The 24,529-nt window shown below is 37.3% G+C and overlaps 1 protein-coding gene across 1 annotated transcript in view; it reads right to left on the bottom strand.

Moving 5' to 3' along the window:
• Positions 1 to 577: 577 nt before the first annotated feature.
• The window catches only part of LOC150090932 (nostrin-like), a 133,874-nt gene continuing 109,922 nt past the window's right edge, over positions 578 to 24,529 (bottom strand). Inside the window, exons 6-8 of the mRNA XM_090378105.1 lie at positions 7,713 to 7,892; positions 742 to 966; positions 578 to 604 (exon numbers count right to left, since the gene is read on the bottom strand). Of these exons, the coding sequence (XP_090234231.1) occupies positions 578 to 604; positions 742 to 966; positions 7,713 to 7,892 (432 nt within the window). The remainder of the gene's footprint in view (positions 605 to 741; positions 967 to 7,712; positions 7,893 to 24,529) is intronic.

The following is a 24,529-nucleotide window of genomic DNA, read 5'->3' as shown; positions in this document are numbered from 1 at the left end:
ATTTGCTGGTTTAACCAGGTTGAACACAACATGGTTAAATGTATAGTCTCTTTCTGTACATAACCTTTAGCGAAATGAATTTGCTACTTAGGGCACCGATATCATATTATGGAAGCACTTAACTATGAATTGCCTTGCTCCAGTGGAACCATACACTCAGTGATCACTGAGTTATGACTACATAAACTCCAGGGGCTCACATCTTGTGAGTATGGGCTTGGCACACCCAGAGTCCTGAGCTGGATATCATCATCATCATTCTTCTCTTTCTTGGTGATTCCCTTCTACTTCTGATTCATGTTCTCTCTCTCTCTCTCTCTCTCTCTCTCTCTCTCTCTCTCACTGAGAGTAACTCAAATTTTTTTTTGGCTGGTGCAACAAAAGCCTCAGGCTTCTTTCCACCATATGGCTGCTGCTAATAATAATAATAATAAAGGGGTGTAATGACCCAGTGGTTACGACACTGAACAGCCTGATGGACCCGGGTTCAAGTCTTGCAAAGGGTTGTAAAGGGTTCCATTTGCGCTTGTCCCCCACAAGGAACCTAACCCCGACGTAAATCGAGGGCTGCCTGTATTTACATGGCTATCCACAACAGCAAAATCTATAAATATAAACAGATAAGATATTGTTTAATCTAATTTGCTAATAAACAAAAATTAAGGTAAATGATATTAGAAATACCAATACTGACTGATTTGGAAAATTAATTTCAAATAAAAATGAAAGGATAACACTTGCCTGCATATAATGTGGTCCTGTCATAGTAAGCAGGGTAGAATATTTCTGTACCATATCTTGAAAGTGACTAAGTTGTTCCTTCTGCACATTAAAAAATTTTGTTTTTCCATGACCTATTAGGAGCTCATATTCTTCATTTGCTCTTTCTGCTTTCAAGCAAGCATTAAAATAATCATGTTCAGCTTTAGAAAGATTTTTTTCAAGTTTCTTGCTCTTAGCTTCCATCTGTTATAAGAGAGAATATGCAAACATATATACAGGGTGATTCACTACCAATGCGACAAACTTGCAGGAGGTGTAGGGGGCACAAAGACGAGTCGGAATCACATAGCATTGCAGGGTCCAAAATGCCTTCATCATGCGGGAGGTCGCGTGAACAAAGAAGCAAAGAAAAAGAACAGAAACAGCAACTCGTTAGTCTAACAGAAATCATTTTAGTGACAAGTTCTACATTGGCAAAAAGCCGTGCTACAGAAGGTGTTCGAAAGTTCGACCAGAAGCAGTCACACAGGCTTCACAGCACCGCCGTATGGAATCCCTAACGTTCTGGAAGATTCCTCGCATGTCTCGAATCTCCCCGGCAGCTACAGAGATGCGAGTGACAAGGTCTTCAGCTGAATCAACGGGGGGGGGGGGGTCTCGTACACCAATGTCGTCATTTGACCCCAGCAGAAGTAGTCCAGGCATGATAGGTCCGGCGATCTAGCAGGCCAATGAACCCGATCACCACGACCTATCCAATGCTGTCCAAATGTAACGTTTAGGTGTTGGCGGACATCATTGGTAATGTGGGGGAGCCCCATCATGCTCGAACCACATTGAGTGGCGCAACGACTGAGGAACATGTGCTTCTTCAATAAGTTTGGGCAGGACTTGCCGTACAAAGTTCAAGTATGCCCTACCGTCCAGATGAGGGGGCAGAAGGTACGGTCCAATGAGGTGGTCTTCAACAATGCTGGCCCAAACACTGACAGAGAAATGGCGTTGAGTTGCACATGTTCGCGTACCATTGGGGGTTCTCCAAAGCTACAAATGGGCGTTATGTTGATTGGAGGTTCCCTCTCTTGTGAAACTTGCCTCATCCGTGAACAATACGGATGCAGCAAATGCGCTGTCTGCCGCACTCTGTTGAAGAAACCAAGTATCAAAAGTCCTCCGGAGTGGATAATCTGCAGGTTCCAATGATTGGATGCATTGCAGATGGTATGAACTCATTTGGATTGTTGACAGTATCCTCCATACAGTGGATTGGGAAATACCCAATCGTTGGCTTATCGCTCGAGTACTCGTACTCAGATTGCCTTCTGCAAGACGTAGGACATTCTCCTCATTGTCTGGCGTCCTCATTGTTCGCTCTCAATTCATGGTACCTCTCGTGAAACAACCAGTCTCACGTAACCTTCTGTGAACATGTGTAAAAATCGTATGATGAGGAGCACGCCTGTGCAGGAAACATTCCTGGTACAAGGGCAGAGCGACGCGCCCGTTACAGTCCATAGCTCCACACGCGAGGTGCATGTCGGCCAGTTCAACGTTTGAATACTCATCCATCCTATTGCCTCGGAAACCGGCTCGCAAATGCTGACTTCCAGCAGGATCGCTGTTCTCGCGACCTCCTGTTCAGCATCCTCTACCGCATGACGAAAGCATTTCGGACTCTGCAATGCTATGTGATTCCGATTCGTCTTTGTGCCCCCCTACACCTCCTGCAAGTTTGTCGCACAGGTAGTGAATCACCCTGTATATACACACATTCATATATATATATATATATATATAAAATATTGAGGATAATAATAGAAAATAATGGGTTACTGCAACTGCATTGACCCATAAATATTAGTTACAATCGTTATAATTATTAACTTTCTTTCTTTTTTATTACTAATATAAATATATATATATATATATATATATATATATATATATACATAAATATACACTATCTTCTAACATGTATTGGCCGCTTCATATCTGGGAAGTATAAGTTAATTCCAGAACTCACTAGGCTGATTGGAAGATATTTTTTTTTTTTTTTTTTTTATGAAAACTCCAAACATAAGAGGTATTAAAACCTATAGTACTTAATACTGTGCTTGGGTTGGAGGGTTAGAAGAAGAAGATATTTGTTGACATTAGACTTGAACTTCTGTAAACTGTAATTTTCAGGTAATATGCATGAAGGTTTTTCCAAAAAACGGCAGTAGAATGAATAAACGAGGAAGATGAAAAGTTGGTTCTGTGAGTTTGAAGTTGGACAGTAAATGGACTGCACGTGTTCGGACTGTTTTAAAAGAGAAGAGCGGGAATTATAGAAGCCAATTCAGAAGAACAGTGCCCATGGAAATATCTGTAGAAGAGGCATGCAGCAGAAACAGTACGTCTACGAGACAGTGAGTGAAGAGACTCTGTTAGAGATGAATCATTAATTACACTTACTGCCCTCTTCTGAATGAAATCTAGAAGCCTGAGAGAGGTTTTGGTGTCACTGCCCCAGATGTGGGAACAAAATTCTATGGTAGGGTGGATTTGCAATTTTTACAGAGTGAACAGCTGTTTAAAAAAAAAATAGCGGCGAGAGCAATAGAGAAAACCAAGTTTTTTAGATGCAGAGGAAGCAATATTTGTAATGTGCTTGTGCCAAGAGAGATTAGAAGTCAGGGTAATCCCCAAAAGAGATACAGTGGATTCCGGTTATTTGGGCCACCGGTTAATCGGGACAGCCATTTATTTGGGGCAAATCTTAAAAAACAGAAACCAATCGAGAAAATAGCCACGGTTTACTTCGCTTAATTGGGACAAAATGCTGTTTAATCAGGGCAGGAGACTGCAGCACTGGAAATTACCCTACGATTGTCTCCGACGGTACCACATGGTTCGGTCAAAATTCTGGAGGTCACAGCCATAAAACAATTAGCAGTCACCTGTTTATTGGGCTTTTCTGTTAGTGAAATCTATCATAAATGGACAGTAAACTCGATCTTACTGAATTTGCGATAATACTGACAGCTGGAATTCTGTGGGTTATTACGTGAAATGAGTTTACACTTCCATGAAATCTTCAATCATATAAAAAAATTAATTTTAAGATCTTTTCTTCATTCCTATTTTTAAAGCTTTGTAACTCGTTACTCCATTCTCACTTGTCTCACTTGCATGTATCGTGTTACTTGCAATTTGTGTGTGCCGTGTTCTTTGTTATTGATTGCTTATCTTTTTACTGTTTTAAATTTTAACCCCCACCCACAAATGTCAGTGAACAGAAATGTCAACTAGTTCGTATGTACATATTACAGTACGTATTCATTATTATCACGTATATTCTTCCGATTTTCACGTATCATTTAATTTTTTAATTAGTAAGGTAATAAAGGGTAAATTTGTGCTTAATATATCTGTACTTATATAGTCTGTGGATAATATTCCTCATATTTTCTCTAATTAGAATTGCTGTTTAATAGAATTAAAATTCAATTCAGAAACGTGATCACAATGACCGGCGCTTCCTACACATCGTATAGTGAACAGTACTTTACTATGGTGAGTTCATCTTAACGTGATTTGATTGTACAGTGAACTAATTGTAAAGGGGGGGATACTTTGTGTTTTTAACTATTTATGTGAAACTTCGGATAATTGGGGCAGCCGCTTAATCAGGCCAAAATGCACTAGTCCCAATGTGTCCCAAATACCCGGAATGGACTGTATTTCATTTTTCCTAGAAATCGGAGTGTCAACAAAGATAAGCATTGGAGCAGAAGAATCCTTTTTTCTGAGATATGAGACAAGACTGAGTTTTAGAAGGATTAAAATGAAATAAGTTGTCTTTGCCCCACTGGAGAATTAGCTGGAGATTGCCATTTAAGGAATTGATAACAGATATTCCATTTTGCATTCTTGTAATGTCAAACAACACGAAGTTAGGAATAGCCATGAGATAAAGGCTCCATTGGAAGAGACACTAGCCAAGTTGTGATCTGAGATGCCTAAAGGACCACTCACTTTGACCGTGTACTTAGAATGGTTGTTTGTGAGAAAAATATCAAGCGTGTTGGCTGTATGGTTAGAATTGTCTGGTATTCTTGTAGGTAAATGAACAATCTGTGCAAGGTCATTAGTAATTGCAAAAGCCTCAGCATCTCGATCAACTGGGTTGGTGTGACTAGAAAACGGAAGCCAGCTGGAGTTGTGAACATTAAAATCACCAAGGAAAATTATCTCGCTGTTAGGAAAGTTGCACTGGAGAAAGTCAAGTTGCAAAGAGAGGAAATCAAAGAGTTCCAAGTGATTAGTGGAGTTGGGAGAATGGTAGAGATGACAGATGAATTTGACAATGAGTTAGAGAGATTTTAAGCCAGAGAAGATCGAAGAGAAGAGATTCCAAATTACCAAGTCTCTGACAGGGAATATCGGAACGGACATATGCACAAGTACCACCTTTGAGGTGAAAGGAATCATACAGCGAATAATTTGGACATCTGAGATGAGCAGTAGTTGAATCAACCGATAACTGAGATTCTGTCAGAAAAAGTACATGGGGTTTGGCAGACTGCAAGTGGAAATGGACATCGTTGAGATTAGAATTGAGACCACGTATATTTGTGAAATGAATTAGGAAGTGCTTGGGAGGTTTAGATCTTTTCGCAGATAAGCTTGCTCTATTAGTTTGACAATTCATGGTGTATTCAATAGTAAGAAAAAGTGGTGGGGGAAGTAATTTCGTTACTTCATACGCTGTATGAAGTAATGAAATTTTTGTATATGGTGTGCACAAGGTAAGAATATACCCAGATCATTGACATAAGGTGGCCTCAAGAATGCACCCCGCATACACACTACTTGGACTCCCTTCAGTGGCAGTGTAGAAGTAGCAATATTATACACTAGCTGATCCAGAAGCCTCCTAAAGAGTTAACAATAGGTTCGGTCTGGTGTACTAACTAGCAGATTGCCTGTGAACACCGTTTTAGAGCTGTACCCTCGAAATGTAAGGAAGATTGGATCTCACTGCATGATGGAAGAGATGGCGAAGGGTTGACCGGAACTAAGCTCTGGAGACTAAACATGGGTTCCACCACTTCAAGCCTCCAATAAGCAAAGTGGTGGTATTGCACTGGTTGATGAGAGTCATCTACCACCTAGTGGATGAGAAAAGGACCTTGATCCTGTCACAACAGGTATGATTGTGCATTACTATATTGATGGAATGTCCAGTCACCAGGTAGCAGAAAGAATGGTATACCCACTCTCAACTACTGAAGTATGCCAATGGAAGACATTAGATAATGTGAACATTCATTCCAAGTCAGATAGACTGCCATTAATGTCCCCCAGAGAATGTAAATAGGCAGAGTGAGGAAATCATAAAGGACCAAAAAAAGACTTTGAAGCAATGTAACCCATGCTTCAATGTCATTTTTCTGGTTGAGCATCTAGTCATAAATTATTTTAAGAATGAATTCCTTCTACAACACTCCTCATTCTTAACTTAATTCCCCCACCCTCCTAGTTTTGTTGTTACCAGTTTTCTTTTTCACTTCTTTCTTGGCATACTGTGGGCATATTTTTAATTCTTAATTTTCATATTCTAAGTGCGTTTTAACAGCATGTGATAGTTGATGCTTTGCAGCCACTGATATGTGCTTTATTATCTTATTATTCTTTTGTCTTATTTTTCTTTATTATTTTTACCACCAATCTAATTTATTTGTTAAGCACACACACACACACACACACACACACACACACACACACACACACACACACACACACACACACACACACACACACACACACACACACACACACACACAAGTAGTCCTTGCAATTATAACATAAATGAATGACGAAAACCATATCTTATGTCAGAGTACATTAGTACATTTTCTCAAAGAGCAAAATAAAAATATGTGTTACATTCCCATTCCAGTGATCAGATAATTTATTTTTATGAAATGATGCATACATAATATTGTATTCAATTAAAAATAAACATAAATGTAAACAATAAAATGTAGACTAATTTTTTATTCTAATAGGGATACATGCTCTTATTTAAGATGCTCATAAAGAATCCTGCCTGTTTGTTGAGTTACTGCTAAATTCTACAGCAAATAGCACTGAATTTGATTATGAATCCAAATAGTAAGAAGCGTTTTTAATACCAGCAATACATCTCATTCACTGCTTGATCATTTCTGTTGCATGTATTGGAGCAGAGTTCTTTTTTAACATAATTAATCCTTAATTAATTCTTACCTGATCTTATATGATTATCTCTACTGTTATGGTTCTGTTATATCTACTGTTATCTGATAATCCACTGTTATGATTCTGTTTCTTAAACTTTTCTGTTATGTTTCTGTGTTACCAGAAATATTGCCAGCACTTTTTCTCTTATCAACCATTTTTAAGGGACAGATTCATAAAAAAAATAATACAAACAATATGCAGATTTCCACAATCACACTAGATTCATAACATACACATATCATAGCAAAAATCAACAATAAAAAAATAACTTTAGTTATTCCTGTTTTCCATTGATTTATTCCTATAACTGTTGAAATCTGAATAACAAATGTATGCATATTAATATATTTTGTCAAATAAATAGTTTGAAAAAATAACCCTACTCTGCATCAATACTTTTTTTTTTTTTGTCTTTCTATTGCCCGTCCTGTGATAGTGATAACTTAATCAAGAAACTATTTCATATCTTGGCTTGGTCAGCTGTATGAGCATGTCAGATGTGGAGTAGCACTTTAACACTAAAACCTTAATTAGTAAATATTGTGAGAAGCAGTGCATCATAAGTTTGGCTGTGTGTGTGTGTGTGTGTGTGTGTGTGTGTGTGTGTGTGCGCGCGCGCGTGTGCGTGCGTGCGTGTGTGCCCATACATCCATATAAAAATATTTATTGTTAATTTGTTTGCAATTAAATCATCACACAAAATATAAGAAAAGGTAAACCTTTGTTATATCTTTAACTGAAGGCATTCTTCCTCCTCCTCCCCCAGTCTGTATACTGACCATAAGCTCATAATGTTTTTCATTTTCCCGAGAAGAAGAAAATGTATGTTTTTTAGCTTTGTATTCTTCATTGCGTTTTTCTGTGAGGGACTTGGTGATCTGGTGAACTTTTGCTTCAATCTGAAAGTAATAAAAAAAAAATCCTTTAAACCTTAATTAATTACATTTACTTATTAATTTCATTTTTATTAGTATAGAAGAATGGACAATAGTAATAAAATTATGCTTTTAAGTTCATACCTCTTATTCTATTGAATTAATATCTCAGCATATGTAACTTGTCCACGAACTTTCATTTCCAAATAGCATTTTTGCTGATATTAATTGAAATCACACTATTATATTACTGGATTGTTTATTCATAATCAAATCTTGTGATATATGTATATATCTTAAGATTTCTCCTAATCAAGACTGATAGCTGCTGTCAAATCAAACTGCATTGTCATATAAACATTTAAAACAACTCCCCCTTTTTTAAACACTAGAATGTGATGTCATAGCTTAACAGCTTTGTTGTGTCAGTTTCTCAAATAATTCAGGCTTCTTGATCCCAAATTTCCCTAACCTAATATAGTATAATGTAATGAAACTGTTGCATTAGGATAATTCACTAAAATATTTTACAGGAATAAGATAGTTTTATTTTGACTTTTTGATTTAAAAGAAGACCACTCTTGCTTGGCACAATGAGGAGAGAACTGCAGAAACAAACCATGATGAACGTGTGACTGTTTTATGGACAAGCAAGGGCACGTTTTTCTTTTAACAGTAAATTAGAAAAAATCTTATTATCTCGCTAACATAACCATACGAAACAATATCATTATATTAGGTTAGGTTAAAGAAATTTGGGAATAAGAAAATAAGAAAACTGCAATTGGATAAAAAATGCACAAAGTTACTGAAATGATGCTATCATTTGGGCAAATTAAGCCTTATCACTTTGGTTGGCAGGAATATTGCAAGCAAACTGTGATCAATGGCACTTGATTTCTTCTGATTAAACATTATGCTGTATTATGTTGTATTGGTTTTTACTTTTTGTCGACTTGTGGAACAAATATGTTCACATGACATTTGTGAGACGTGTTTTGTTTTAATTATAAAAAATTAATTTTAAGCTTTTTTGCTGTATTGAAAATAGTGTTTTAATAATTATGATTTGCTAAACTCAACTACAAAATATTAAATAAAAATAAATGATAGAACCCACTAATTGGAAAAAATAATGCTGCTTCATTTTTACTTTTGTCCACAAGTCAACAAAAATTAAAAACCAATTTCATTTTTAATTGAATGACATCACCTAGTAGGTGAATCTGCTTTAATTAAGAAACTCAAAGGCATCAATATGACTGGTTTCACCACTATCAGGTTTCCATCATCAGACAACAGATAGCCTCAATTAGTGACTCGTACTGCACAGTGAAAAAATGCATTAAATCTTAATGATTAGTCAAATGCTATTCAGAAGAAAACTTCTGATTTTAAAATGTGTTACATGAATAATAAAACCCCTGTGAGTGAGCTGTATGGGTCCAATGCAGTATTCAAGTACTGCATTGGACAGGTGTGACCTACAGGCATATGACCATGTGGCGACCAACAGGAACATGCAAGGTAATGACTCTGCCATGAGCGCCTTTACCTGAACCTATCAACAGCAGGTTTCAAGGGTCTTGAAATCTCATGGGATAAAGTGCTTACAGCTCACGGGCAGGAAATTGCGATCCCTCATCTCTAGAGTGAAAACACTGGTTCCCACCTTACTACAAAGTGGACTAGTCTACCACATTTCTTGCCGCGACTGCACTGGTTGCTACGTCGGAGAAACTGACAGAAGGCTCGGCAAACGTATCTCAGAACATGAAAGAGCCATCCGTTTAGCGGATGTAGAACACTCGACCATTGCCGAGCACTTCTGGTCAACCCAACAAAACATTGACCCACGCCGCGCCTGGTTGGAGTTGTTGCACATCATGTGCAACTGCACTGGTTGCTACGTCGGAGAAACTGGCAGAAGGCTCGGCAAACGTATCTCAGAACACGAAAGAGCCATCGGTTTAGCGGATGTAGAACACTCGACCATTGCCGAGCACTTCTGGTCAACCCAACAAAACACTGACCCACGCCGCGCCTGGTTCGAGTTGTTGCACATCATGTGCTCTAATACTTAGGTCAACAGAAGCAGTGGATGTCATGTCCACCCTATTATTGAGGCAACCATTCTCATGACTGACAAACATTGGCAATGTTCACATACGTCACAACCACAGGCTTCAGCTTCAAGCAGTTAGTTGTTACATCACACAGTTTACTGTGCATGACTGGCATTACATGCTCTTAAGTTCTACATTCCTAAACTTTCAGTTCAACTGATGAAGGTTACCGTAATAACCAAAAGCTTTTTGCACTGTTATATATTCAACATATTCTGTTTTACTATTTAACATTAAACCTGTCATTTATTTTATTTTACTTTCCGTTTCACTCTGTGTTACATAACAGATTATAAACAAGTACTATTTCAATGCAGGTACTGAAATAGTTATCACCCAGCAGGATTCATCTATTGAGTGATGTATTCAATTAAAAATGAAATTAGTTACTTCAGGTTGACTTATCCCTAAAATGCTCTATCATTGTCACAGGACAGGGAGGACAGTATTATCCCCACGCAGCAATGGGCATGATGTCAAATTGTTTGTTTGAATTTATTCATTTGAGCTGAGCCCATATGCTTCTATTGCAATAACTGGTGTTCCCTCTGAGGGTGTGATGGCTACACCATGTTTCTCTATGAAAAAGCTTTATGAAATTGTTTCAGAATTTTATAAAGCAGTGACTTTGTGATATTAGGGACAGTGCTTTTTTAAGAATAGAAACTGTTCATTTCCTATCCTCCTGAATTCTTTCATCAACCCTCTAAATTAGATTGTCATCAAAGCGGACAGTCTTCCACTACTTTTATCATCATGGACACAAGTCCTCCCGTAATCAAATGGTAACATTTTGTTATGATAGGGCAATTGGTGATTTTCCTTGGTGATTTTAATGTTCATAACTCCAGCTGGCTTCTGTTTTCTAGTCACACCAACCCAGCTGGTCGAGATGCTGAGGCTTTTTGCAATTACTAATGACCTTGCACAGACTGTTCATTTACCTACAAGAATACCAGACAATCCTAACCATATACAGCCAACAGTTGCTTGATCCTTTAGGCACCTCAGATCACAACTTGGTGATTGTCTCTTCTCCAATGGAGCCTTTCTCTCATGGCTGTTCCCAACCTCGTATTGTTTGACATTACAGGAATGAAAAATGGGATGACCTGCGACATTTATTTTCTTCTTTTCCTTGGTCGGATTACTGTTTCAAAACTTCTGATGTCAAAGTTTGCTAAGATCGTGTCAGTGAAATTATTCCTGTGGTAATAGAATACTTTATTCCACACACCACTTTAAAATCACGTACTTTATCTAAACCTTGGTTTGCCAATAAATGTGCTAAGGCTGTTCAAGAGAACGTTGCATATCATAATTGGCTTGTTTCCAATTCTTCAGTTTTATTTTTATTTTACACCAAAGCTCACAACGATTGAAAAGCAGTTATTAATCAGTCCAAACTAGATTTTGAACAAACAGGCTAAGAGTAGAAAACTTGCTTCTTACCCTATTGGTAGCCAAGCATTCTGGTCTCTTGCCAAAGCTATTGATTTGAACAAACAGGCTAAGAGTAGAAAACTTGCTTCTTACCCTATTGGTAGCCAAGCATTCTGGTCTCTTGCCAAAGCTATTTGGCCGCAACTTTTACCCATCTCTGCTCCCACCTCTGTGAAAACCAGATGGTTCTGTTGTCACTTCAGCCAAGAATAAAGCTAACCTGCTAGCATGCCATTTTCCTTCCAACTCACGTATTAATGATCTTGATAAAATACCTCCCACCATTCCCAACATGCTCCATTCAATGCTTCCTGTGGTCTTCTGTCAAAAGGATATCAGAAGGATTTTGATAAATCTTGATGCTAAAAAAAAGCTCCAGGTCCTGATGGTATTTCTCCACTTGTTCTCAAACCCTGTGTTCCTGAACTTACTCCTGTTCTTTGCCACCTTTTTTTACTTTCTTATTCCAAAGGTGTTTTTCCTTCTGCTTGGAAATTTGTTCATATCCAGCCAGTTCCTAAAAAAAGGGTGACAAATCCCTCCCATCCCATTGCATTACTTCTACTCTTTCTAAAGTAATGGAGAAATCAATTAACTGCCAAGTCTTAAACTATCTAGGAGCCTCTATCTAATCAACGATCGCCAGTATAGATTTCGCCAGTGTCGATCCACTGGTGATATTCTGGCTTATGTTACCCATTTATGGACAAATTCAATGGAAACGTTCACTGAAACACAAGCAGTTGCTCTTGACCTCTCAAAGGCTTTTGATCGTGTTTGGCATAAAGGTTTTCTAAACAAGCTTCCATCTTATGGTTTGCCAACTGTTTTTTGTAATTGGTTATCCAGTTTTCTCTCTGATCACTTACTGAGGGTGATGGTAGATGGCTCTCTGTCTTCTAACTTTTCCACTAATGCTGGTGTCCCCCAAGGTTCAGTTCTTTTCCTCTTGATTAATGACCTTCTTCCATTGACTGGAAACCCTATCCATAGTTTTGACGATGATAGCACATTGCATTCCACTTTCCATTTTGAGAAACCTTGCCCTGCTCAATCAGCTTCAACTTCTTGAATATATGCTACCAATTCCATAAATGGCGATCTCCAGTGGGGGCAAAGACAATTTATTTGATTTCAATCCTTCTAAAACTCAGTCTTGTCTCATATCTCACAAAAAGGATTCTTCTGCTCCAATGCTTATCTTTGGTGACACTCTGATTTCTAGGCAAAATAATATATCTCTTTTGGGGATTACCCTGACTTCTAATCTTAATCTCTCTCTCTCTCTCTCTCTTGGCACAAGCACATTACAAATATTGCTTCCTCTGAATTTAAAAAAACTTGGCTTTCTCTTTTGCTCTCGGCGTTACTTTTCTTCCAAACAGCTGTTCACTCTGTACAAATCCCAAATCCGCCCTACCACGGAATATTTTTCCCACATCTGGGGCAGTGCCCCCAAAACCTCTCTCAGGCTTCTAGATTCCATTCAGAAGAGAACAGTTAGGTTAATTAATGACTCCTCTCTAACAGAGTCTCTCCACTTGCTGTCTCATAGGTGTACTGTTTCTGCTGCATGCCTCTTCTACAGATACTTCTATGGGCACTGTTCTTCTGAATTGGCTTCTATAATTCCCGCTCTCTCTTTCTCTTTCTCTCTCTCTTTCAAAACAATCTAAACACGTGCTGCCCTCAGCCTATTTCCATTTACTGTCCAACTTCAAACTCACAGAACAAACTTTTCAACTTCCTCGTTTATTCATTCAACTACCATTTTCTGGAACAACCTACCTTCATACGTATTTCCTGAAAATTACAGTCTACAGAAGTTCAAGTCTAACGTCAACAAATATCTTCTTTCATCTTCTCGACCTGCAACCCAAGCACGGTACTAAGTACTATAGGTTCTAATACCTCTTGTGTTTGGGGTTTTCATTAAAAAAAAAAAAAAAAAAAAAAATGGTAACATTTTTTCTGTAATTCTGTAGTGACTGCCACTGAACGTTGGCATACCAACCATTGCTAGTATTTTAAAAACCTGCTAAGAGCGAATCTCATAATTGGTGGGATGTTAAATAGGCAGACTCACTGTTGAATTGTGCTAAGCAAGAGAATGCATTCACAATAACTTTCTGGGCATGTCTCGTATAAGTAATGTTGAAAACACAGTTATAAACTGAAATCAGTGAATCTGAAAGTGGACAATGGAATGATACAAATACGGCCAGTGACTACAGTGGAAAGAATGGAGCACATAGAAAAATTAAAAATATGCATAATTTGAAGATGCCAGAAAAACTATTTAAGTCTTTTGATGATACAGAAAAATTTGTGAGGGGTACCACGTAAAAAAACAATTTCAGATTATTTTGTGAAATAATTAAGAAAGGCATTAGGTACATATGGATGTAGACTCATTTTACTTTTCACTTTCTGAATTTTTTTTTTTTAAACAAAGTACTTTCAGTATTAAGTATAAATAATTATTATGTCTTGAAAAGTGCTGTAACATTTCACTGTATATATGTATACACAACATAAGCAGTTACATAGAACAACCTCATATTATAAAATACACAGTATATACTCCTGTTTACTCAGCCTTGGAAGGGGGGGGGGGATCACTGCATCCCATCCACCACTGAGTCAATTATGAACACAGATTTTTTGTCTCCAACAATAAAAATGGAATATACTGTAATGTAGGCTCAAAATAATTAATACCTAAATAAATGAATACAGCCTGAGACAGCTTAGTGACTCAATATCATGTTAACAAGAGGGACATCGATGTCATGTTAACATAACATTAACATGACATCATCCTGTTTCACTTTTAATATAAATTAATTATTTAAAGCCACATTTTGACATTTTCAAATCATAGCAATAGTTTTTGCAAAAGTCCGGTTATCCATCTGTGTACAAAAAAAAAGCTCTTAATAGGTAATCAGCAATCTCCAAAATGGGTGACAAGGCATGACCACCATCACCTTTTGCTAAGCAAACCAGTATAGCAAGTGTACATTTTACATGTGTCACCACCTTTTGGTCAAGCAAGCCTTTACAAAATATTACATTTATATAAAAGGCTTGGAATAAAAATATAGATTATTAACAAAAAAAATTAAAAACCAGTGGTGAGAAGGGAATAGAAGATAATTTTTCTTCTGGAGATCTATTTTTGGCAGTCTCACTAACAATGAAAGATTTTTCTTTTTTCTTTGTTTTTTTTTTTTTTTTTTTATTTCTTCTTCTTCTTCTTCCTTTTAGTATTCAAATTTGTTTACACAGTTGAAAAAAAGACAAAATAAGAAATCTTAACAAAAGTAGATGATATCTTTAAAAATATCTTCCACCACACAGCAAACTAAGGCATTGATGAAGCTATGTTCCAGTGCCTACGAGATTCTACAGTGTAAAATATTCTGATCAATAGTTCTGTAAAACAAAAAAAGGCCAAAACCTTGCCTCACTTCAAAAGTTAGCATTAGCATTAGTAGAGGCATTTGATGCAAGAAAGCAAGCTTATGCAGCATCAGCCAAAAAAAAAAAAAAAACCCACTTCCACTTCACCCCTCTGTTCGTTCAAAATACCTGTCCAGCTGAGCCTTAAACTTATTTAGGCTATCAACCTCCACCACAAGGGATGGAAGTCTGTTCCACCAACCAACCACCCGCTGGCTAAAGGCAAATTTCCGCACGTTTATCCTACATCTGTCTTTCCTCAATTTGAATTTATGCCCTCTCAGGTGATTTTTCTGAGCTAGAGGAAGAATCCCATCAGCATTGAGCATGCTTAAACCATTCAAGGCTTTATACACCTCTATCAGATCACCTCGCTGGTGCCTAGTCTCCAGACACTGTAATTTGCAAAACTTAAGCCTTTCTTCGTAAGAGCACCCCTTTGTTCCATTCACTAATCTTGTTGCCCTTCTCTGTACTCGTTCCAGCAGCTCTACATCCTTCTTGAAATGAGGCCTCCAGACCTGTATACAGTACTCTAGGTGTGGCCTGACCATCGCCTTATACAATGGAATAATCACCTCCTTATCCCTGCTGGAAAAATTCCTGTATATCATTGACAATACTCCATGAGCTACTCTTGCAGCCCGTCTGCACTGCTCAGAGAACTTCATATCTGCCTGCACAACCACCCCCAAGTCCCTTTCATTCTCTACCACTGTCAGTGTAGTACCAGAGAGTTGATACGTTGCTCTGGGGTTGCTGTTTCCCATGTGTAGTACTTTACATTTGTCAATGTTAAACTTCATTTCCCACCTCTCAGTCCATCTGCTCAACCTTTCCAGATCCTGTTGCAGCAGCATAGTGTCAGTAGTGTCCTTGACAACCCTGCCAACCTTTGTATCGTCTGCAAACTTGGACATTAAGCCCGATATACCATCATCAATATCATTTATAAATACAGAAAACAATAATGGACCCAACACTGAGCCCTGAGGGACTCCACTAATAACATCAGTCCACGATGAGCAGTGTCCATTGATTACCACTCTCTGTCTTCTCCCCCTCAACCACCCCTTTATCCATAGCAGCAATTTGCCTCCAATGTCACACTGCTCCAATTTGTGTAGCAGTCTTCCATGTGCAACAGTATCAAAAGCCTTTCTAAGATCCAAGTATATAATATCAAAGTTATTCCCTGCATCCAGTTCTTTTGTGACTGCATCATAGTATCCAATCAAGTTGGTCAGGCAAGACTTCCCCTTAACAAAACCATGCTGTGTCTGAGCTATAACTGAAGTCTTGTCTAAATGATCCTGCAGTGCTTCTTTAACCAGTGCCTCCATTAATTTTCCTGGAACAGAAGTTAAGCTCACAGGTCTATAATTACTTGTGTCAGCCTTTGATCCTCCTTTGTGAATTGGGGTCACATTTGCACATTTCCAGTCTATGGGTACCTCCCCTGAGTCCAAGGAAGCTCTCATAATTATGGCTAAGTGTTTGCTTACTTCCTTTGCTGCCTCCTTTAATATAACTGGATAGATCCCATCCACCCCGGGTGCCTTTCTTGTGTTTATCTTCAACAGTTTCTCCTCCACTTTACTCCCAGTTATTTCAAGATTCTGTAGCTTACTGCTGGAGTTGAATACACCTCTGGCATTCCCCTCGCTGAGGGGAATGCCAGAGGTGTATTCAAGTTGGATTTAATACCTTGATTCAAAAAAAGATACAACCTAAAATAGAGATTGGTGAGTGGAAAAAATTTGATAAGCCAATGATGACACCATAAATAACTAGTACAAGGACTGCAGAGATATGGATCACTGTGCAGGCTTTAAATCGAACACAGTGGACCCCTGCTTTACGATTGGTTCACTACACAATCAAGTCACTTTACAATGGACTCTTCATAATAAAATACCGTTCACTATACAATATGTGGTAAGCGCCAGTCATTATGATCACAATTTTGCACCTTTATACATTACCAATTAACAAAATTAAATGTAAGTGAAAATAGGAAGAATATTTACCACAGGTTAGCAAAATAAAAATAAATTTAAGCTTATGTACATAGTTTAATTAATACATACTGTAATATGTAGTAGTAGGGTCATGTGATGCAAAAAAGCAAGTGTATGAGCTTATGACCCCCAGGGGCTCACATCTGGTGAGTATGGGATTAGCACACCCAGGGTCCTGAGCTGGATATCTTTTTTTGGCGATTCCCTTCTCTCTCTCTCTCTCTCACACACAGGGGGTAGCACAGAAATTTTTTTTTTGGCTGGTGCAGCAAAAGCCTCAGGCTTCCTTGCACCATATGGCTAATTATAATAATAATAATAATGTAGCATCAGCCAAAAAAAAAAAAAAAAAAACAATTTCACACATCCATTCCTTCTAAAAGTTTGTCCAGTTCCTCCTTGAATTTATTTAAGCTATCAACTTCCATGACTGATGGAAGTTTGGTCCAGCAATCAACTACCCACTGGCTAAAGGCAAATTTCCACACATCTATTCTATAACTGTCGTTCCTCAATTTGAATTTATGTCCCTCCGCAGGTTCTTAGTCTGAGCAAGCGGAAGTATCCTGTCAGCATTGGCCTGCTCAAACCATTCAAAGCCTTATACATCTCAATCAGATCACTTCGTAGGTACCTAGTCTCCAGCTGCTGCAATTTGCAGAACTTACACACTAACTAGTTGATATTTCTGTTCACTGACATTTTTCTGTTCATTGACACTAACACGGCACACACAAACTGCAACTAACACGATATGCGCAAGTGAGATATGGAGTAACAAGTTTATGAAGCTTCAAAAATAGAAATGAAGAGAAAATTATGATAATTTATTTATGTTTTTTATATGATTGAAGATGTCATGGAAGGGAACACATTTCACCAATATAATGTAAAAACCCACAGAATTCCAGCAAATGCAATAAGATCAAGTTTGCTAACCATTTATAATAGTTTGCCCTAACAGAAAAGCCCAATAAACCAGAAACTACAAATTCTTTTTATTGTTTTATGGTAGTGGCCTCCAGAAATGTCCTTTAGAAAATTACCATAATCGCATTCAAAATTGATTCTTATAACCGAACATATGATAATGTTGAAAGTGTAGTGCATTTTAATGATCTAAATTAATTTTTTGAAATTAAAGTGGCTGATTCCACTAACCAGTGATCATGTTAACTGGTGCCTCCTTATTTCACTTTATGATGGGGTGGGCTTACGACTGTCTCTGATGGGACTACATGGTCCTTCCTCTCAGCCAATGGCAGTGTTTGTAAACGTGTTGACTGTGTTTTGTTTTTGCATCCTTTAGTTGATGAGTCTTTGTGTTATGCTTTAATCAATATATTAGTTAAAATTAATTATTTTGATCAATATGTAATTTTCATTATAAAAATCGCTTTTTAGAGCAATAAATAGCTGTTATATAGTGAAAATTTAAACTTCTGTGGTCTTGAAATGAATTACCAAAAAAAATGTGTTATTGGGTTCACATTAAAATATTTTCATGTTGAGATGGTGTCTCTGGAACGGATTAATATCGTAAAGTGGAGGTCCACTGTAATTGTTATAAGGCCCGCAAATAAAAATGTAAATTATAGTTTTATACATAATGTCATTTCAATTTTTTAATTGAAAATTGTTATTACTGTGTGATTATTGGGCAAATCCACAGGAAAAAGTTCTGAATAAGAATGCATGACGTAGCCCAGTGGTCAGGAGTGAGAGTGCATAGCATGCATTCCTTGAGTGGACCGGGGTTCAAGCCCGTGACTACTAAATACGATAAATATTTGTATTGACGATTTATTGTAAACTCTACTGACTTGGTTGTCGTGCCAGAGTATAAACAGAAAATTTATTTAATATACCTTTATATTCAGAATATTTTCAAATGGAACATTAGGATTGTTCACAAATTATATCAAGTGATTTTTAACTTTTTTTTTTATATCTCCCTATCCCAGTAACACTTTACAACAAAAGCTTTGATTCTCCCTCATTATTTCATAACAAAATGCACAAATTCAAATTATATTATTTATTTTTGAAAAACCATTAAGTAAATTTGTGTGATCCCACTCACACCACGTCATCTACAGGGGGGCGGCTCATCCATAGGCACTGCAGCATCCCCAGCTATTTAAATCTAGATTTACAGTGAATGGAGTTATATGAAATTTTGTGAAGAACAATGCAATGCAATGAATATTTTTATTAACAGGCCCTGCATATAGTATGCGTATTCTCTATTTCCAGTAATCATTTCAAAAACAAACGAATAAAAACACGAAATCGTTTCCAACTTTGAAGTTTAATTAACTGTAGGCCTCACTGTGCACCAGGCAGTGACACATTTTGCATTCCAGTGAATATCTGGTAGTTGGTTGCCATTGGCAATCAGCATATTGGCAAGTTGCCAATATACATTTTTTATAGGTGAAACGAATCAAAGTAACCGTAAAGCATGCAGTGCAGATTTCATCGTTGACCGTGATGGGTGTGTAGCCACAATGTCGGTGTCTTTTTGTTATTCGCCCGAATTCCCATTACATAACTAAATAATATCCATGCTAAGTCAATACTCAACATTCAATAGTGTAATTATGTGATTACAGCTTAATTGTGAATTGAGCTAGAACTTGGTAAGTTGAAGTTATATTATCAGATGATGTTAAAGTAAAACATTATTTCTATGACAAACAATTTTGTGAAACTTGATTCGATCATGGCCTCCATGCTTCCCCATGAAGTAAATCGCATGACAGTGAATAAACTTCAGCAACTTAGTTTTTCACAATTATCTCTCCAAGGAAAAAAAAAATGCGATTAAAAAAAGAAGGCTGCCCCACACCAAAGATTCAAAGTTCTCAGTGGGGAATTAAGTAATAATAAGAAATATATTCGCAGTTTTGAAACTGAATGGTACCAAAGGAAAAGTTGGCTTTGTGGTTGTGAAGTTAAAAATGCATTGTTTTGTTTTCCATGTTTACTGTTCGGAGGTAACTTAACATGGACAAAGAGTGGCTTTCCAAACATAAACAGAATGAAAGAAAAAACTCTAAAACATGAGAGTTCGAAGAAATATGATCATATTATCAATATGATATATTGATAATATGATTTCACTATCGCTTTTAGGAAGCATAAATATTAAAGAACAGCTTAGTGAGGCTTACAGACTTTCAATCTGCAAACATAAGTTACCAAGAATTGTAAGGTACTTTCTAAAATAATAGGTTGCATTAAATTTGTGGACAGTTTGAAATTCTTTTATGTGGACATGACGAAAAAGACAATTCTAAAAATCCATGAGTATTCAGAGGATTAATAAATTTCACCTGTACATTAGATTCCAATTTAAAGAACCATTTAGAAAGTAATGCATCATTTAAAGGCATTTCAAAAATTATTCAGAATGATATTCTTGACTGTTTGCTGCAAATATGCCGGGATGAAATAAAAAGAGAAATTAAACAAGCTTCATTTGTAGCTTCTTTAATTTCTTCTTAATCTCATGGCTGATGACACAACAGATGTTTTGAACATATACAAATGGTAACTGTTCTGTGATATGAACTGAATGGAGACATATTTGAGCGTTTTTGGGGTTTTTTCACTCCGGAAAACAAAACAACAGACGGAATATCGAAGTGCTTTCTAGATCAGTAAGACATAATCCTCGAAGGAAATACTCAAAAACTGGTTGCTCAGACATTTGATGGTGCAAGTGTGATGAAAGGCAAGAAAGGAGTTCAGGATAAAATAAAATAAGTGTACAAACCTGCACATTTTATTTACTGCTATGCACACCAACTGAATCTGATGATGAGAAATGCAGCAAGTAGTACCCTAGATTCAAGGTTATTCTTTTCGAACCTCATGTCGATACCAACATTTTTCTCGAGATCACCACAGCATCTCTCTGTTCTCAAAAAGCATATAGACAGCCATGTTGCCCGACCTTCCTCTACAAGATGGAACTTCAATATATGCAATGTGGACAGCGTTTATAAAAATTTTGAATTCTTAAAAAAAAGTGCATGAAGGAACTACAAGCAACAGCAAATGCAGATAAGATGATTTCAGAACAACCAGAATTTTGCACACCTTGAGTAATGAAAAATTCAAGTTCTTGTTAGAACTTTTCCATCAGATAATGCTCACGTGGAAGTTATTTATAATCAAATGCAATCTCGAGAAATTTAGGCAGTTAAAATATATGAATATATAGGAAATTTTAAGAATGCTATTCTAAAAATCAGGAATTCGATGTACTGTAAAAATCCTTCAAAAACACTCATAATTGAGTAAAGAAAGTATGCGACTATATAAGTGTTGACATAGGTGATGTTTATTCTTTTACAAAGCAATTAATTGCTGCTAAATTGTTTAACAAGGAGAACCTTGTTATTTTTCGTAAGAAAATTCCCATGGAAGAGGTATGGGAGACTACTGAGGCATATCCCATGATTGAAAGAGAAAAACTTCTTACGGAATTACAAGTTTTCTATAGCAAACATGATCGACGCAATTACTGCAAATTAACTGACTTGCTGAAATTTATCTCAGAAAATAATCTAGCAGAAGTTCTTAGTGAATTTACAAAACTCATAAAAGTTCTTTTGACCATTCCGATGACTACTTCAGAGCCCGAATGTTGCCATTCGACATTAAAAAGAATAAAAACATTTTTTAGGAGCACTATGAATCAGGAGGGGCTAAATGCTCAAGCAATGCTTTCAACAGAGAAAAGCTTGGTCAACAGTGCTCCAAATTTGAATGAAAAAGTTATTAATCTATTTTCAACAAATAAAAACCGAAGAATGGATTTTGTTTTTAAATAAAAGTTCAAGTCTGTTAATGGTAAATGTCTAGTTAATGTTTTGTAGTATTTTTAACTTGCTTAATATTATTACTGTGTATGTCTAAATGTCTTATAACCAGGGAAATTTAATGTAACTTTAAATGCAGCACCCCCACAAACATCACAGTCACAAGCTGCCACTGGCGATCTAACACAAACTCCATGACTCCACAAATATTTAGCATTAGCAAGGGCACATGATGCAACAAAGCAAGCTTATATAGCATCAGCCAAAAAAAAAAAAAAAAGACAACACACACAGACCCTTCTCATTTCACCCATCCACTCACTCCAAATGTTTGTCTAGTTCTGCCTTGAATCTTTTTAAGCTATCAACTTCTACGACAGATGGAGGTTTGTTCCAACAATCAACCACCAGCATCCCATCAGCATGCTCAAATCATTCAAGGCTTTATACACTTCAATCAGATCACCTCCCAGGTGCCTAGTCTCCAGACACTGGAATTTGCAAAACTTAAGCCTTTCTTCGTAAGAGCAACCCTTTGTTCCATTCACTAATCTTGTTGCCCTTCTCTGTACTTGTTCCAACTATAACTTTCTTAAAATGAGGCCTCCAGACCTGTACACAGTACTCAAGGTGTGGCCTGACCATTGCCTTATACAAGGGGATAATCACCTCATTATCCCTGCTAGAAAAATTCCTGTATATCATTGACAATACACCATGAGCTACTCTTGCAGACCGTTTGCACTGCTCAGAAAACTGCATATCTGCCTGCACAATTACCCCAGGTCCTTTTCACTCTCTACCACTGTCAGTGTAGTACCACATGGTTGATACGTTACTCTAGGGTTACCATATCCAGTATTTTACATTTGTCGATGTTAAACTTCAGTTTCCACCTCTCAGCCCATTGGTTCAACTTTTCTAGATCCAGTTGCAGCAGCATACTGTCATTAGTGTCATTAACAACAATGCCAACCTTTGTATCGTCTGCAAACTTGGACATTAAACCTATATACCATCATCAATATCATTGATGAATACAAAAAACAACAATGGAACCAAAACTGAACCCTGGGGGACTCCACTAATAACATTAGCCCACGAAGAGCAGTGTCCATTGATTACCATTCTCTGTCTTCTCCCACTCAACCATCCCTTTATCCATAACAGCAATTTGCCTCCATTGCCACACTGCTGCAATTTGTGCAGCAGTCCACCATGTGCAACAGTATCAAAAACCTTTCTAAGATCCGAATATATGATATCCAACCCAGGTGCCTTTTTTATGTTTATCTTCAACAATTTCTCCTCCACTTTACTCTCAGTTATTACAAGATTATCTAGCTTACTGCCAGAGTTTAATTCTCCTCTGGCATTCCCCTCCCTGGATAACTCCTCATGCGTGAATGTAGATTAGGCAGGCAAAGGCAGATCACTACATTTCTCGTAATCGGCCTTTGCCTGCCTTATCTCCTTTGTGACTTTGTTACAGACCAGTTTATATCTATCATAGGCTTCTGTGTCACCTGTTAATTTATATGTATCCCATGCATTTTTTATCTCTGCCACATGTCTAATTAGTTCGTCTGACTTCCATTTAGGCCTAAATCTTGAACAATATTTCTTAGTTGGTAAGAAAAGCCTAGTAGATTCCAAGATTAATTCTTTGAATGCTTCCCATTTTGAATTTGCTGTTGGTAACATCATCAGTTGGTCTCACCGTATAGAATTTAAATACTGTCTCAGACCACTGTAGTCACCTTTACGAAAACAAAAACCCTTTACTTTACATCTGATGGTAGTTACTTCTTTGAGTAAATCCCACTTCAGCACACTGTGATCACTGCCACCTAGTGATCCTTTATCTGCAGATTCTTAATGCATGAAGAATCACTACTGATAATCAGATCAAGAGTATTACTCCCTCTAGTTGCCTCCCAAACATGCTGCTGTAGAAAAAATCATCCTAAAAATCCATAAAAGCCTTGCTAGTGTGTGAGTGATCAACCCACAAATTCCAGTCAATCTCTGGTAAATTAAAATCCCCCATTATAAGACACTCTAATTTACTAGCACACTCTATTTCTCTGCACAATTGCTCATTATACTCATCAGATTCATTAAGCCTATAACACACACCTACTTTAATTTTTCCTTTCCCAGCGCTAATGTCACACCAAACTGACTCAACATTGCATTGTCCACCAACATCAACTGGATACACTTCTTTAGATTTTATGTTCTTAACTAACAGCCTAACCCTTCCTGTCCAGTCCATCCTTTCTGTACAAATTGTACTCCCCAAATTCCAATTCTGCACTGCTTATGTCTGTGTGACACCACGTCTCTGATATCCCAACAATATCTGCCTTTGATGTCTCGACTAGCACTTCAAGCTCATCAAATTTATTAAAATGGGGAGGTGCCCATGGACTGGAGATGTGCATATGTGACCCCAATCTACAAAGGAGGATCAAGTGGAGACATGGGTAATTACAGACTTGTTAGTTTAACTTCTGTTCCAGGGAAATTAATGGAGACACTGGTTAAAGAAGCACTGCAGGATCATCTAGACAAGACTTCAGTTATAGCTCGGACACAGCATGGGTTTGTTAAGGGGAAGTCTTGTCTGACCAATTTGATTGGATACTATGATTTCTTTGTGCCATGTAATTTGTGAATGACACCTTAGTAATTCTTTTGAATATACTCATAATCATGGCTATAGGCAAAGGAAAGGTACATAATTCAGGCAAGCTGTCCCCCGCCCCAAC

Source organism: Mastigoproctus giganteus, chromosome 1 (assembly GCF_048544385.1).
Source record: "Mastigoproctus giganteus isolate SK-2022 chromosome 1, ASM4854438v1, whole genome shotgun sequence".
NCBI classification, from domain to species: Eukaryota; Metazoa; Arthropoda; class Arachnida; order Uropygi; family Thelyphonidae; genus Mastigoproctus; species Mastigoproctus giganteus.
This window is presented reverse-complemented; position numbering and strand designations above follow the sequence as displayed.